Source organism: Amblyomma maculatum, chromosome 9 (genome assembly GCF_055883805.1).
Source record: "Amblyomma maculatum isolate TAMU_Amacu chromosome 9, ASM5588380v1, whole genome shotgun sequence".
Lineage (NCBI taxonomy): Eukaryota > Metazoa > Arthropoda > Arachnida > Ixodida > Ixodidae > Amblyomma > Amblyomma maculatum.
The window spans coordinates 17,001,801-17,017,023 of NC_139352.1; the positions used below are offsets into that span (position 1 = coordinate 17,001,801).

The window sequence follows — 15,223 nt, forward strand, 5'->3', positions numbered from 1 at the left end:
AATGTGAAAAAGCTATAGCTCTCTGTGACGTTTTTTTTTTTTTATACGTCATTTTTTGGTTTGTGGGGTTAAAGTAGCAAAGCAGCACAAGATGCGCCTTTAGAATCCCCTTCATTTGTAGTTAAATGTTTTAGATATATCAAGACTTTTATGTAAATCAGAATTGCTACAGCAAGACATCTTTACTTAGCCACGGATGAAGGTAAACAGGTTGCTCGAAGAACCATCAAAATCTAGGCGAAACAAAATAACGGCAATGTACTGAGATATATGAACAAATAGATAGCGGAAGCAATATCAAGACGAAATAGTGTTCACAAGAACGTTGCACGAGAGAATATCAGCCCTAGAAAGCCAATAGTGGAAGCGATATCAAGAGCAAGTAGTGTTCAAAAGAACGTTGCACGAGAGAATACCAGCCCTAGCAGGCCCTAAAAACGACGTCTATGAGAGCTGCTCGGTGGCTCGTAATCTTACTTCGGGCCGACCGCAAGGTTAAAAACAACGACCGCGGACTGCAAGATGTGCTGGTAAAAGGGCGACACGTAAATACACTTTGAGATAGCCATTCGCACAGCCATAGAGTACTAAAACCACATGCACTTACAGAGGCCGATATTCATTTTTTGCCAGAAAACACAGTGCTGCTCACAGCATTATTCACACGCGAGCATCTCTACCCCTTGTAAGGAGAGTCTCCAATACAAAAAATTTCGCTTCAGCTTGGCATCACATATCGTAAACAGCGAAGTCCGTGTTCACCTGCATAAGCGTCGCTTTGCACCCATTTACAGGTTTCATATCAAAGTACTGCGGCTGCCGCAAAACGTCGTAACAAATTTTAACCGAAAAAGGATGCACCTGAATAACGGAGTGGCAAATACACCTGTACCACCGTGCGGTCACGTCTTCCTATTGTCTATTTTGAAACTGCTAGAGGTCGTACTAGGTTGCGCTCGGTTAATCATTATTCTCTGCTAAATGTCTCTGAATAGCCCATGGGGGAGCCATTAGCCCGTTGTACAGACATGCGTTCTAAACAAAGGCTGCTGCCAGATCGGCTGGAAACTGACCAGGACAGTTTTCATGAAGCTAAAAAACGCATTACACGTAGAGGTGCTTGAAATGGCATGCCCCGGCCTGCTCCGCTGGAGAAGCGTCCAGTACAACATAGTGCGAACCCAACTTAAGACGGGGCATCCAGCAAGAATGTAGATTAAGTAAATATTTACCCGGCATAATGTTTTAAACGACACGCTGAGAACCATGCATTTCTTTCAAACACCTGCTTTATATTAGATCGATAGTTGCTGCGTCCTTTTGGTGGACAGAGTATAATCAATAAAGAATTATGCCGTTTCTATCCAGTTCATGACGCAAGAAGCTGATTTTTCTCCAAAGTTGTAGTTGCGTTGCTGCACTGAAACAATAGCTGATAGAATTAAGACGGGAGGAAGCTGAGCAATCTCTATCGCCAACAGGCGTTTACAAAAGAATGAATCTGGAATCTTCGAGCGTTGCAATGCTACGGCCACGGATATGAAAAATGAAATGGCGTACCTATCATTGACCAAAAAATAAAAACAGCTAGACCTACTTACCGAAAACGCTGATCGGACCAGAGTCGCCACGTTCAATAGAGCAGGTACTCGGTGTCAACACAGGTCTCACGCAGATGCCGACCTTCCAGCTTCGTCCTGAACACGCTTAGAACTGACTGGCTGTGTGCAAGCTGAAGACTCTTGAGCTACAGCACGTGTTTGACGTCACACCTGACGTCATGCGAGCTTGCACTGTGACTGGTAGTTAGAAGGGGAAAGGAACAGAGCATTGGTTGCTTAGGGTGAACATCGATATCATGAACCATGTGTCCAGAAAACAAGATAAGCCTGCTTTTATGACTGCCTGGCTTCCAGCCAGTCTTCCTCTCACTTCCTCTCACAAGATATCTCCAGCACTGCGAAAGGCAGAGGAGCGGTTGCAATTGTGCTCCTAAGTGTCTCTCGCCCCTACCCACAATAAAAGATAATTGTGCTACTAGAGTCAACCCCCCCCCCCCCCCCCCCCCCCCTATTTTGGGTTCGAGAGTTGTGTAGGAGCACAATTGCCTATTGTAGTGCGCGTGATCCTGATCGGACCAGTGTGCCTCTGCCTTTGGCAGTGCTGCAAACATTCTGGGAGAAGCATAAAATGACTCAGCGGTGTTTTGTGCACAAATTCCTTTTATTTGTAAAACTAGACTCAGAGCGATGGTGCCGCTGCCCACACTATAGCTTCATGTGAAGTCAATTCAATAAGCGGCTAAATTTCCTGCAGCTGTATTATTTATTAGAACCCTTTTGAATGGCAGTAGTCTTTCAAGAATGGCATGTTGGCATCGAACCAGCTGTAGGTGGTGATTCATCATCCCCTTCCCCCGCCCCGCATTGAAGTTTTTCGGATGCTGCCGTTTATTACTATTTATTTATTTATTTATAAACACCCCAGGCTAATATTTTGGCCCATGCCGGAGATCCAATAAAAGACATTTAAACATTGACAGATTGAAAGACAGTTTATGCAGTTGCAATCAGCAAGCAAAAACAAGAAGTACAGCACTGATTTGCTCAAACAAATGCTCCTCTAGAGCTCTACTAAAATTGAAAGACTTTAAAATGGCCTATCAGCACCGTATGCGAAAAAAAAATGTGCTAGAAAGTGTCAGTCTTTGCAGTCTGAAAAACTCATACCAACGGACGATTACAATTTTCAGTATTTCAATTTTCATTAAATTTTTTGTACACTTTATTCACTATACATGTCCACTCCATGATCATGGTTTTCAAAACACTTTTTTCTTTTCATCACTTCCTATTTTGGTAGGCCCTTGAACCTTTTTTTCCTTTTTTTTTTTCAAGGCGTGCAAAATGTGCTTTAGTACCCTGTTATTATTCTGTTTTTTTTTTTCTCCTCTCCACCTTGCGGAAAGCTTCTGAGAACCGTTTCAATGCAGATGTATTCCTTTCAGGACCTTTTGGAATACATGTCCTCATTAAAGAAAGGTGTGACTGCACTGAACCTGGTTTAGTTGCAGACTCATCATCCACCCCGCATTGTATCTTATTCCTGCTGCTGCCTCTTTTTATTTTCTTTTTCGGGCTACAAGTATAGTATCACTGCTTCCAGGCTGAGGAATGCCTAAAAGCGAAACATTATTTCACTCCTTGGTCTATTTTCTTCTCTCCACCCTTCTTCCTCCCTAGCTTACTTCTTCGGAAGCAAGCTGACAAGACGAAGCTAAGTACACTTGGGGAAACATTGTTAGGACATGCGAACTGAGGCTCCCTCCACTACCCTCGGTCACAGCTCTTTCATGCCATCCCTACTGAAAAAATTGTAAGAGGCAATAACCTCACATTTTCTCACACAATCTCACACAATACACATAACAAAGCACATACCAGTCGCATATAATTGCATAAGGTCTCATAGTTTCTTGTACATTATCATAAATTATGTACAAAATTTTATGATAATGATGCGCACCGTATGAGAGTCCATGCGATTAGATGAGATTTAATGAGGTTATTGCCATGTAGAACCTTTGGTTTTTCAGTAGGGATATGTGGCCATTTTCTTCCTCTATGTCTACTCTCAGCGCTCTGTTCTATCTCCTTCCCTTTTTTTTTTTTTTTTCCTGATTGCGTGCGCACTGGCGATACAATGAATCTCAAGCAACAAGCGCGGCAGATCTTGTTCCACCCAGGTAGTGGAAAGGGACACATAGCGTTGTCTCCGCCTAACCCAACTTGCCACAAACGAAAGGACGAGATCTGGTTCTGAACGTTCCTGTTGTTGGGATAGGCCTTTATGCCAGGCTTAAATTATAATCGAGAAAAACTTTCACAACGCATGCTATCCGCAGCCGCAGTGTTGGTGACAGCTTTTGGGAGGCGCGACGGTAGAGACAATGCCTCGGATGATCCTTCAGCGCGCTACTGACAATAAGGTCGGAAGACACTTCACACACGGTGTTTAAACACCACGGGTATTTGTAAATGAAGCTTCGTTATACGCCGATCGATCAAGAGGCAACAGTTGCAAGTGTAACCGTGAACTGCTATTCGCGTAACTGCGGTTAAGTTCGGGAGCCTCAATTCAGCGTAACCACGGTTAACCCGGCCACTTATGTTGATGTGGTACTTATCGAGAACGCTGTCAAACGTATGAATGTTGTTAGTGATTTAGCAGCGCCCACGTGATGAAGCCAGTACTGTACCTGAACGCTGCACAAATGCGCACTCAGCTCGTCATTCGGAAATAATGCTTCCAAAATGGGAATAGTGTGCTACGAGCGTATCACGAATCCACGACATCAATGATGTATCCCTTGTGTTCGTCCAATGGTCCGGCCTGTCGGCTGCTATTTTGGCTTGCCATGCGGATGCTGTCGGGGGCCGGACCGGCGCATTCGACACCACGCTACTTGTTCGGAGCCCAATCCGTGGTCCGTCGTCTGGATACACATTTTGCACACAAAATGTACAAAAAAGAACTCTGTAGTTTTTAATCATGGTAGTTTTTTTTTTTTTTTTTTTTTTTTGAAATCGGCGGCGACCGGAACGGGGCAGGAGAAGGAGAGAAACAGCTGCGCGCGCGCACGTGAACACGCACTCGAATGCAACGCGTAGCAGGGGCTACCGCGGTGCGCGGATGTTTTGTCAAGGTCTCAAAAGTGGGCGCTGGTGGATGAATGGATGGATGGAATATAGGAGTGTTCCCTTTGAAACGGGGCGGTAGCAGTTGCTATCATGCTCAATTTTTTTCTCTATATCTTAATTATTGTTTTAGATTTGTTAACTATGCCATCATTCTAATTATTGAAATTTTCTTTCTGCATTATTAATATTATATCACTTTCTGCTTTTAAGCCCCCAATCTTCTAACCGAGTAGCGCAGCGTCCCCTGGCCGAGGTTGTCTGCCTTATAAGCTTGCCAAGCATCGGATCGCATATCATTCAGTATCCAGTAACGTGCAACACGTGTCGCGCGGCTCGTCGAATGCCGGACTCTTACTGTGGTACTCACGGCACTCCAGCACACGCGTACATCCTGGAGACAAGATGCCCTCGCCCACTCTGATATGCTTTTGCAGCGAGTGCATTCTTCAAAGGAAGCCCATGCTTCAAGAAGTCTGGAGGATTGTCAAGGAGAAAACGGAACGCCTCTCTCAGTGCCGCCACGTAGTCAACGGCTTCAACCCTTTCATCGACAACCGTATGATAATCTTCATGAACCCACTTCCCAGTTTTCGCGTGTGCACTGGATGCCGCGAAGTGCAGGCCAAATCAGCCTTGCTGCCTTGCGGACACGTCCTGTGTAAGCGATGCCTGGAGTCACCCGCTGTACTGACTGCAGAAGCAGTCCTGAACCCGTGTCCTGTGGACTATGTCCGGCTCCAGAAGCACGAGATCATACCAATCACGTTTAGAACGGAGCTGCTCCACAGCATGCGCGTCTACTGCCTCAACGCCGATTACGGATGCATTAGGGTAGGAGAGCTGCAGCATATCATGCCTCATTACCTGTATCAGTGCGAATTCAATCCTACGATGTGCATCGGCTGCCGAGAGTACATTCCTGAGTGTTTTTACGAGAAACATTGCGTGTACTACTGCAGGGGATCCTCTTCATGGTCATAATTACCAGGTTATATTTTTATTCTATGCGCTGTTCTGATTGCGGTGACAAGACTGTAGCCCTGGCAAGCTCCACAACAGAAGTGCGCGAGCGTTTGGACTTAGCGCCGGTAGAGACAAGATGACTCGCTTGTGTTGGACGGCCTGGAAGGAACGAACAACAGTCTTGAAAGACTCCACGATTTAGGAAACGTCCCGATGGGGGCAGCCAGACTCACCCTTTTGAGATAGCGATTTCATTACAATAATCTTCGGCCGATATAGACTGCGGCATGTCATTTTTTGTCATCCATTTCATGACGGAGGAAATAAAAGCCTCGTTATTTCCGCGAGTCAGGCTGCCGTCTCTACACTCGACCAGATAATTCGCAATCGTTGAGCACATGAGCTGAGCGTAGTTGAAATGCGATTTATACATATTTGGCTATCGCTCCTTTAATGTATTGCAAAGTTTGTTCATCACTTATGCATAGAACGAAATCCTGAAAAGGAGAGAGTGTCATCGCATTCTCGAAGACTTCGTAAGGGAGCTTTAATGCAGATTGAAACTCCCTTACAAAGACTTCGCGGATGGAAAAACGGTGGATACAGCGTTCAATATTTCACACTGCAACACGGGGAAGGTAAATGTCATCTCCGTAGCAATGGCTTGGGAGCGACCTCAAGAGAATATGCGTGGCCATCACTGCCACATCGGTCTTCTGCGCTGCACTCGATTTCGGCCCCTAAAGCATAGTTTGGCCGCCATGGTGAAGGAGCCGTTTTCAGAGGGCCGGTACTTCCTCTGGGCGTCATCTTTTTGGCAGCGTAATCTATCCTTTCCCCGCCCAGGTCAATGTACAGTATTTCCGGAATTATATTTTTTAGATAAGGTCGCGCGCAGCTGCACGTTCTCAACTATGCAAAACGGACAATGTCTTCCAGTAGCGCATCCCTCTGACATGCCTCCCGGTGACGGATGGCTACCGGGTTACCAAGGCTCCCTGCCATATTTTCCGATGGATCAAAGGGGGGGGGGGGGGGGGGGGGGGGGGGGGGTTAGGCACATTTTGCAAGCCGTAGGGCCGCTATCCCCTAGCCTGTGCAGAGACTTTGAGTCGCCTGTGGCAATGAGCTTCCCGGTTGCACTTAATCAGCTTAATCCCTGGCAAAGCAAACTGACGAATATAGCGGCGTCTTCTCTTTATAGACGGTGCATGTGGTTCCGGGTGAGTGCAAACGCGGAGCAACTCAATCCCAGCGCATGTTCATTACTAGGAAAATCGGTAAGTCAGCTTCTCAGCGAGGCTTGCTTTCCAACAGAAAGGTCTGGTTCCCAGACTCCACCACACATTATTCAAAGAAACGAGCAGATGAAAGTTCCCCTTTCTTATTAAACACAGGAATGTCTGCAGTGGACTTCAGGATGACTCAGAGAGAAAGGTCCCAAGAGTACAATGTTAAAATAGCAAATAATACAGGATAAATGGGGTGTAGATGGTCCAGCTCCTTTATCCTGGAACTGGACTGGATTTCATTCGTTAGTCATGTTACCTCCCTGTCACGCCTTCCCAACTAAAGAGGTGCTTGCTTCTTTTCATTCCAACAAATACTGTGAGTGCTGTGTTGCAGAGAAGGTGACATAGAGAGTTCAACAATTTGTCAATGAACCTGTTTCCAGTAGAGCATTCCTTTTGGGGCCTCCAAGCCCAGTATTATTGACCGGACGGATTACCGAGAATTTGTGCAGAAATTCGCTCCTATACTTCATCTGCCAAGATACTTGCAGCTCTGCGAAAGGCAGAGGAGCCCTTGCAATTGTGCTTCTTGTCCCTGCTCACTATAATAGAGAATTGTGCTTCTGCTGTCACCGCCCCCGCCCTCCCCCCCTGTAGCCGAGAGGGGGGTAGGATCACAATAGCCTATTGTAGTGTGGGTGATCCAAATTGGACCAGGGTGCCTCAGCCTTTCCCATTACTGCAGATATCTTGTGAGATGAAGTATAGTAGCTGTCACACGGGCAAGTTTAGTGACACTTTCGCGAAGTGCACTTACATAGGAAAAGTGACACTTTCGGTGCTCTCTGTCACATGGGAAAATGAAGTGTCATTTTGAAATGACGGCAGCGCCGATGTGGATGCTGCAGCCCTATGTGGAAATAATTTAGTTTTCATGAAAATACCTTAAAACTCAATTTTATTGCAAGCGCAATGACCCCAAGCTAATATTCCGTTTATTTGTGCATTTGAGTACGTCTTCACAGCGTTTGCTTGCCGTTGTACACAACGTCGAAAAAGGTCCGGTTTCCGCAGTATCACGAAAGTGGGCGACAAGCTCGCACTGGGTGCTACTAGCTTTCCGCTGTAGTACCATAGTACCGCCCATCGAGCGCCCGTGAACGGCAGAGCGCGTGGTGCAAGTAGCGCTTGGCCGTGCGCTCCTCCGTGGTCGTCGCTAGGACTATAGTTTGTTTCGCATCGAAGTATCAGAGGGCGGCGCTTTCGTATGGCCAGCTTAATAGAATACATGGCTCACTCGTGACACTGCCTTATTGTCAACCCTGCTGTCTGTTCATAATAAGTGACAGGTGCAATTCAAATCGACAACTTAGATAGGGTACTGCAAAGGTGAGCTGTGCCGCGCCGCCGGCGACGATGGCTATGACGCTGTGAGCAGAAATTTGCTTGTGTCGCAGCAATTACACCTACTAGCGACTCGGTATAGGTCAACGATCCCCAAGGAGCATTATTTACTGACATTGCTTTACTTCAGGGATCATTACGGGAAAAACACATTCTCGCACACTTTTCTGACGCCGGTAACAGCGGGGCAGGATGCGCCTAAAGGTGCTGGCTTGGCACTGGCGGCTTGCGGGAGGAAAAGCGGCGGTGTCTCCGGCCGGCGCTTGAGCGAAATACTGCCTGTCAAGTGACGACTTTCTAGAGATTGGGTTACAAATAACTCCAACTTCGTTGAGGAAGCTTGAGATACCGCATACCATCGAAGTACAGCAGCAGACGAACGCCTTCGCCTTAGCGCAAGCACTGAGAGCGAGGGTAGCTATTCATGTGTATGCATCGTTTTCAGTTGGTGACAGCTTAAATCTCTTGCCTATTAATAGAAACGCTCATGAAATTACGATGAACATTTTAAAACATTGTAATTCTCAAAAAATGTATGAGTGATATGTCACTGCCCTGCTGTCGAGACTACACACTCGCCTGCCGGACAAAGTGTAGTGAGTTCGCCAAACTCACTTCCCGCCGAGTGTGTTCGGCGGCGAGTGTCATTAAAGTTCATCGTGTGACACGATGCGAATGAAACTAAACGCGAGTGCACTCGTTGAAAGTGACACTAAACTTGCTCGTCTGACCGGGGTAGTTGAGTAGAAGGCTGGTCTCGCCTAGCCTGTGCAGAGACGCGTGAGTCATCCCCCTTCGCCCTCTGCAACCGTGACAATGGCAACAGGAAACTGGCCACCAACCTGCCCACATCTGCTCTGTTGAGGCAAGATGGTGGGAGCAGGGACAATACAATGCCTTCATTCGAAAGATGATTCACTGCGGGCAATTATTTTACAGGCAATGCCAACCATCCGTGAAACCAGGGGCGTCGTTTCCCGGAAAAGCACGTGCAGCGAAGTCCTCCCCTAATTTCCGAGTGGCATCCTGGCGAAAATGGCAGCTAAGAAGGATTTGCCCATGCGCAGTAGCGCTACTTTAAAAAGGTCCATTAATGCACTGAAACAATGCACAGTGCAACAGTCGCTGCAAACTTCGAAAAACTAATGTTCGCATAAAATTGAAAATCAAACCGCGCTATTTTCTTGCCAATACTAGCAAAGCGGCACTCTTTAATGGATTATATGCCTTAGCAGAACTTCTTTTGTTTTTTTTTTTTTTGGTGCATGTGACAAAGTTGCTGCAAAAACCTGCCTCTCGTATCAGCTTTAAAGGTTTGAAGACCGTGCCGAAAGATAAATCCAGGTCTGCACGACTTCTGGCAGTTGATATACAGCAAGGTTCTTCTCACAATGAAACCTCCTATGTAATGTAGATGCTGAGCTTTGTTGTGGACAGTCGTTCAATGAACAGAATTTCTGATTCATTTACCTCATCAGATTCAACATCTGCCCTTCTTTTCTTTGCCTGGGTGAGGTCTACAAGGTATTCGCGGTCGTCAAGACCGTCGCTCGTTGTTTGTGGGGTATACCAAAAATGGCTGACGATAACAAGAACGCATTTCATGCCATACGCACTGGGCACAGGTTTTCTCAGCCGAACCCCCAAGAACATGTTCTCGAAGAAAACCTGCAATAGTGTGATGGTGAGGCTGCTGGGTTCAAAGTGAGCCTGCAAAATTATTGTGTAAAGTTCAACCACATTAGCGTTTTGTTTCACTCTAGCCTTTCTAGACATTCCACAGTAAATAAAACTTTTATTTCCTTCACTTTACATCAAGCCATGTAAATATATATATAGCCATAGTTTGCTTGTGACTAATGGGCCAGAGAAATTCAAACAGGATGACACACAACTGTCTCGATTATCTCTCTCTCTCTCTCTCTCTCTATATATATATATATATATATATATATATATATATATATATATATATATATATATATATTAGTGTGGTATTATGCTGAAATGGTGCTGCAATCAGTGGCAGCTGCGGTATTTTTGCCGTACCGCAAGTTGCTCCGTATAAGGTCGAGACAAAACAAGACTATTAATTGGTATATATGGCTGACGTTTTGCGATTTTGCAGCTAAATTTTACACACACACACACACTAAATGTGTGCGTGTGTGGTAAATGTAGCTTCAAAATCGCAAACACACACGTGCGTGCGTGTATGTGTGTGTAAAAGTCAGCTGCGAAATTGCAAGTCAGTCATATATATGAATTTATCGTCTTGTTCTGTCTCGAGCTTACAAGGAGCAACTTTCGTGTACTCGCAAAAATGCCACAGCTGCCACTCATTGTAGCAGCATTTCAGCATAATTCTTCACTAATCGACAAATAGTGCTCTCGAATTTAAACATTATAAGGATTGCTTAGGTGTCCCATAATTTTTTTTCCTTTTCCTCAATTCTATAATGAAGGAGAATGGTGTCCAGTCTTGTGAAGAGATATTATGGTCATTGTTTTAAGCTCAGATGCAGTCAGTGAGTCAGAAAAGCAGGCGAGCCAAAAAGGGGCCTCGTAACCTTTTCGACGAAAATTTTCATTCACGAAAAAACGCTCGAACAACCCCGTTTTTTTTTTTTTTTTTTCAGTCCAAGTCGTCAATTGAATGCAAACGTATTCATGTTTCCTTAGCAGGTCCGAATCTTTCAGCGCAGCAGTGCTCGTTCTGTGAGTAGTCCAATGCGGCCATAACTGCTCGCCACACAATCCCCGCGCAACAAGTTGCTCAATCTCAGCAATCCTTAATATTAGAGTTACCACATGTATACACGTCTTCCTGTTAAGACCGTGTTTGTCGGCTGTCACTTGTCGCGCGTGGTCTTTACTGTCCAAAGCAGGCTTCTCTTGAAGTATCTCGATAATTAGAATATTCTCCATTCATTTGTGGAGTGTTTGGTGCACTGGAGCTACACAACCTGGCATTTTTCGATGCTCCCCTTCGGTCAGGACCAAGAAAAAAGGAGACGAAGCGAACGCAAGTGTGCCCGCTGAGCCCTATGGTTTAGAGATAACAGAGACCGGGTGAATGAACTTGCGGTAGAAGCTAGCAAAAAAACGATTGGAAGATTGCCGGCTTAAAAGCAAATAAGTAGCATTATGTCAATAATGTAAAACAAAAATTAAATAAATAGAAGGATGGTATAGTTATTTGATCTAAAACCATATTTAAAGTATAGGGGGGGGGGGGGGGGGGGAAACAAGCATGATAGCAACTGCTGACACTCCTTTTCAAAGGGGAGGCTCCTCGATTCCATCCGTCCATTCACTTCGTCTCATCAGATGTTTGCAGCACTGCCAAAGAAAGAAGCGCATCGGTCCAGTCAGAGTCACACGCACTACAATAGGCAATTGTCCTCATAAGCGCCTCTCCCCTTCCGAATCGGAGGGTTGACAGTAGGAGCACAACTCTCTATTTAGTGCGCAGGGGCTACGTGGCGCAACATAATTGGGACTTGCTATTCGTGGGACAATAGAAGACGGAACTTTGAGAGGCCTGCGGTTCGTTGATTGTTCGAGATAGGGGGATTAGGGTGCGGCTGGGTGAAAGGGGGACGTCGTACATGACGTGTTCGGTAGGCTGAGATGTGCCCGGTTAAAATCTTATTTCCTTCCCTTTCATGCTTCCTGATGTTGCCTATCCTGTTAAAGTGGTCTTATCTGCAAGAATAGTTTTCCAACAAAAAGGCCTGGTTCCAATATGCCACTCTCGCATTATTCCAAGAAACCAGCAGGCAGCAATTCTTCTTTCTGAGTAAGCTCTGGAATGTATCTTACAGTGGAATTCAGGATGACTCAGGGAGAGGGGTGGTAATAGTACAGTGCTTGAATACCACCTCTTTATATGTGAAATAGAGGATGAGTGGTGTGGGTATTGTCCAGCCGCTTGTGACTGGGTACGGCACATTCGCACTCCCATCCTGCGACAACTTCGCGACTCGCAATTGGGAATGCACACTAAAGAGGTGCCTGATTCTTTCATTTCAACAAAGGCTGTCAATAAATGTTTGAAATTAATCGAGTACCCTAACCCAAGGAAGCTTTCTGCTTTGGCTATTTTTATGGGTCGACGTTTAGCTATGCTGTGAGTACCTTGCAAACCCGATTCCTGACCACTATCCAGGGACGTGCAGCACGTGACGCGTGGCCCGTAAAACGCCGGACTCTTACAGTGGTATTCACGGCGCTCAAGAACACGCGTAAGCCGTGGAGGCAAGATGCCCTCGTCTAGGATGTCATGCTTTTGCAGAAAGTGCGTTCTTCCAAGACGGAAGCCTATCTTTCAAGAAGTCTGGAGGGTCGTGAAGAAGAGGATGGAACGCCTACCTCAGTGCCGCCACGTAGTCAACGGCTTCAACCCTTTCATCGACCACCGCATGATTATCTTCATGGAGCCACTTTCCAGTGTTCGTGTGTGCGCTGGATGCCGCGAAGTGCCGGCAAAATCCTCCTTGTTGCCTTGCGGACACGTCTTGTGTAAGCGATGCCTGGAATCGCCCGCCCAAGCGACTACAGACGTCGTCCTAAACATGTGTCCTGAGGACCATGTCCGGTTCCAGAAGCACGAGATCGTACCAATCACGTTTCCCACGGAGCTGCTCCACGACTTGCAAGTCTACTGCCTCAACGTCGACTACGGCTGTCATATGGTAGGCCAGCTGCAGTATATGATGCCTCATTACCTGTATCAGTGCCCATTCAAGCCTACGATGTGCATCGGCTGCCGAGAGTACATTCCTGAGCGTTTTTACGAGGATCATTGCGTGTACTACTGCAGGGGATCCTCTTCACGGTCATGATTACCAGGTTATATTTTTTATTCTATGCGCTGTTCTGATTGCGGTGACAAGACTGTAGCTCAGGCAAGCTCCACAACAGAAGTGCGCGAGCGTTTGGACTTAGCGCCGGTAGAGACAAGATGACTCGCTTGTGTTGGACGGCCTGGAAGGAACAAACAACAGCCTTGAAAGACTCCACGATTTTGGAAAAGTCCCGACGAGGAAGCAAGACTGACCCTATTTCAGCTAGCGACTTCACTACAATAATATTTAAGTACGTGATATCGATTCCGCATTTGATTTCTTGCCATCCACTTCATGACGAAGGAAATAAAACCTCGTTATTTCCTGCAGTCAGGCTGTCGTCTCTACTCATGACCAGATATTTCACAATCGCTGAGCACATGAGCTGAACGTAGTTGAAATGTGGTGTATATATATTTGGTTATCGCTCCTTTAATTTATTGCGAGGTTCGTTTCTTACCTATGAATAGAATGAAACCCTCAAAAGGAAAGAGTGTCATCGCATTCACGAAGACTTCGTAAGGGCGCTTTAATGCAGATTTAAACTTCCGTAAAGCACATCGCGGTTCGTTGTTGGAGAAAAAAATGGATACATTGTTCAATATTTTAAACTGCAAAGCGGGAAGGGTGAGCGCTACCTCCGAAGCAATGGCTTGGCAGTGACCTGCAGGGAATAGGCGTGGCCATTACTGCCACAAAGGTTTTCTGCGCTGCACTCGATTTCGGCCCCTAAAACATAGTTTGACGGCCATGGTGAAGGAGCCTTTTTCAGAGGGCCGGTTATTCGTCCGGACGTCACCTTTTTTGGTCACTTTATTCTCCTTTCTCAGCCCACGTAAATGTACAGTATGTCCAGAATTATATTTTTCAGATAAGGTCGCGTGCGGCGGCACGTTCTCAGCCATGCAAAACGGACAATGTCTTCCAGTAGCGCATCCCTCTGGCATGCCTGCCGGTGACGTACGGTTACTGGGTTACCAAGGCTGTCTAGCATATTTTGTTTTTCCGAAGTGTTCGTGGTGTAGGCTCATTTTGCAAGCAATGGGGCCGCTGTCGCTTAGTGTGTCAAGAGACATCGAGTCGTCTTTGAAAATGCCCTTTCGCGGGCGAATCTACCCGCGTCTTCTGTGTAGCCGATTCATGTGGCTCCGGGAGGGTACAAGCGCGGGGAAATTCAAGCATTCGCGAGGGCATTGAGGATGCGAACACGGCACCTAATTTCTGTGGAGCTGTTCACTCCGTCAGTGAGCAAGGATATGTGTTAGTAGAAAAATCGGTAAGTTAGCTCTCTGCGAGGCTTGCTTTCCAATGGAAAGGTCCCGTTCCCATACGCCACTCTCGCATTGTTCGCAGAAAGGAGCTGATAAACGGTCTCCTTTCTTAGTAAACTCGGGATTTATCTGCAGTGGACTTCATGACTCAGGTAGAGGGGTCGAAAGAGTACAATGTTGGAATACCAGCTATGACCATCCACAAGGAATTCATCCCGTATTATACTTGTCACAAGATATCTGCAGCACTGGGAAAGGCAGAGTAGCCTTTGCAATTGTGCTCCTAAGTGCCTCTTGCCCCTGGGCACTATAATAGAAAATTGTGCTCCAACTCTCACCCTCGCCAATTTCGGGGGCCAGAGGCGCATAGGAGCAGCACAATTGCCTATTGTACTGCGCGTGATCTTGATTGTACCATGGTGCCTCTGCCTTTCCAAGTACTGCCAACATCTTTTGAGATGAATTATAGATAAATGGGCTCCTGCTGTCACCTCCCCCCCCCCCCCTCCAATTTGAGGGGAGAGAGGCGCGTAGGAGCATTGTTGCCTACTGTAGTGCGCGTGATTCTGATTTTACCCGGCTCACTCTGCCTTTCCCAGTGCTGCAAATATCTTGTGAAACGAATCATAACAGAGGATGAGTAGAGTATTGATTGTCCAGCGCCTGGGTCCTCGAGTGTGACCTGGTTCGGCCCATTCGTCATGCTACCTGCCTGCGACACGTTCGCAACTAAAGGGGTGCTTGCTTCTTTTCATTCCTACAAATACTGCGAGCGCCGTCATGCAGAAAAGCTTACATAGAGC

General features: G+C 46.4%; 1 protein-coding gene across 1 annotated transcript; it reads left to right on the forward strand.

Annotated features, from left to right (window-relative positions):
* The first annotated feature begins 12,660 nt into the window (after positions 1–12,660).
* Positions 12,661–13,146, forward strand: LOC146178436 (RING finger protein 151-like). Its single transcript, XM_084579971.1, has one exon. It carries the CDS (start codon positions 12,661–12,663, stop codon positions 13,144–13,146), a length of 486 nt encoding a protein of 161 aa, XP_084436097.1.
* The last annotated feature ends 2,077 nt before the right edge of the window (positions 13,147–15,223 follow it).

What these genes read in the sequence shown, in the direction of transcription:
- LOC146178436 (XM_084579971.1), top strand. Translation starts at nt 12,661, where the DNA reads ATGGAACGCCTACCTCAGTGCCGCCACGTAGTCAACGGCTTCAACCCT.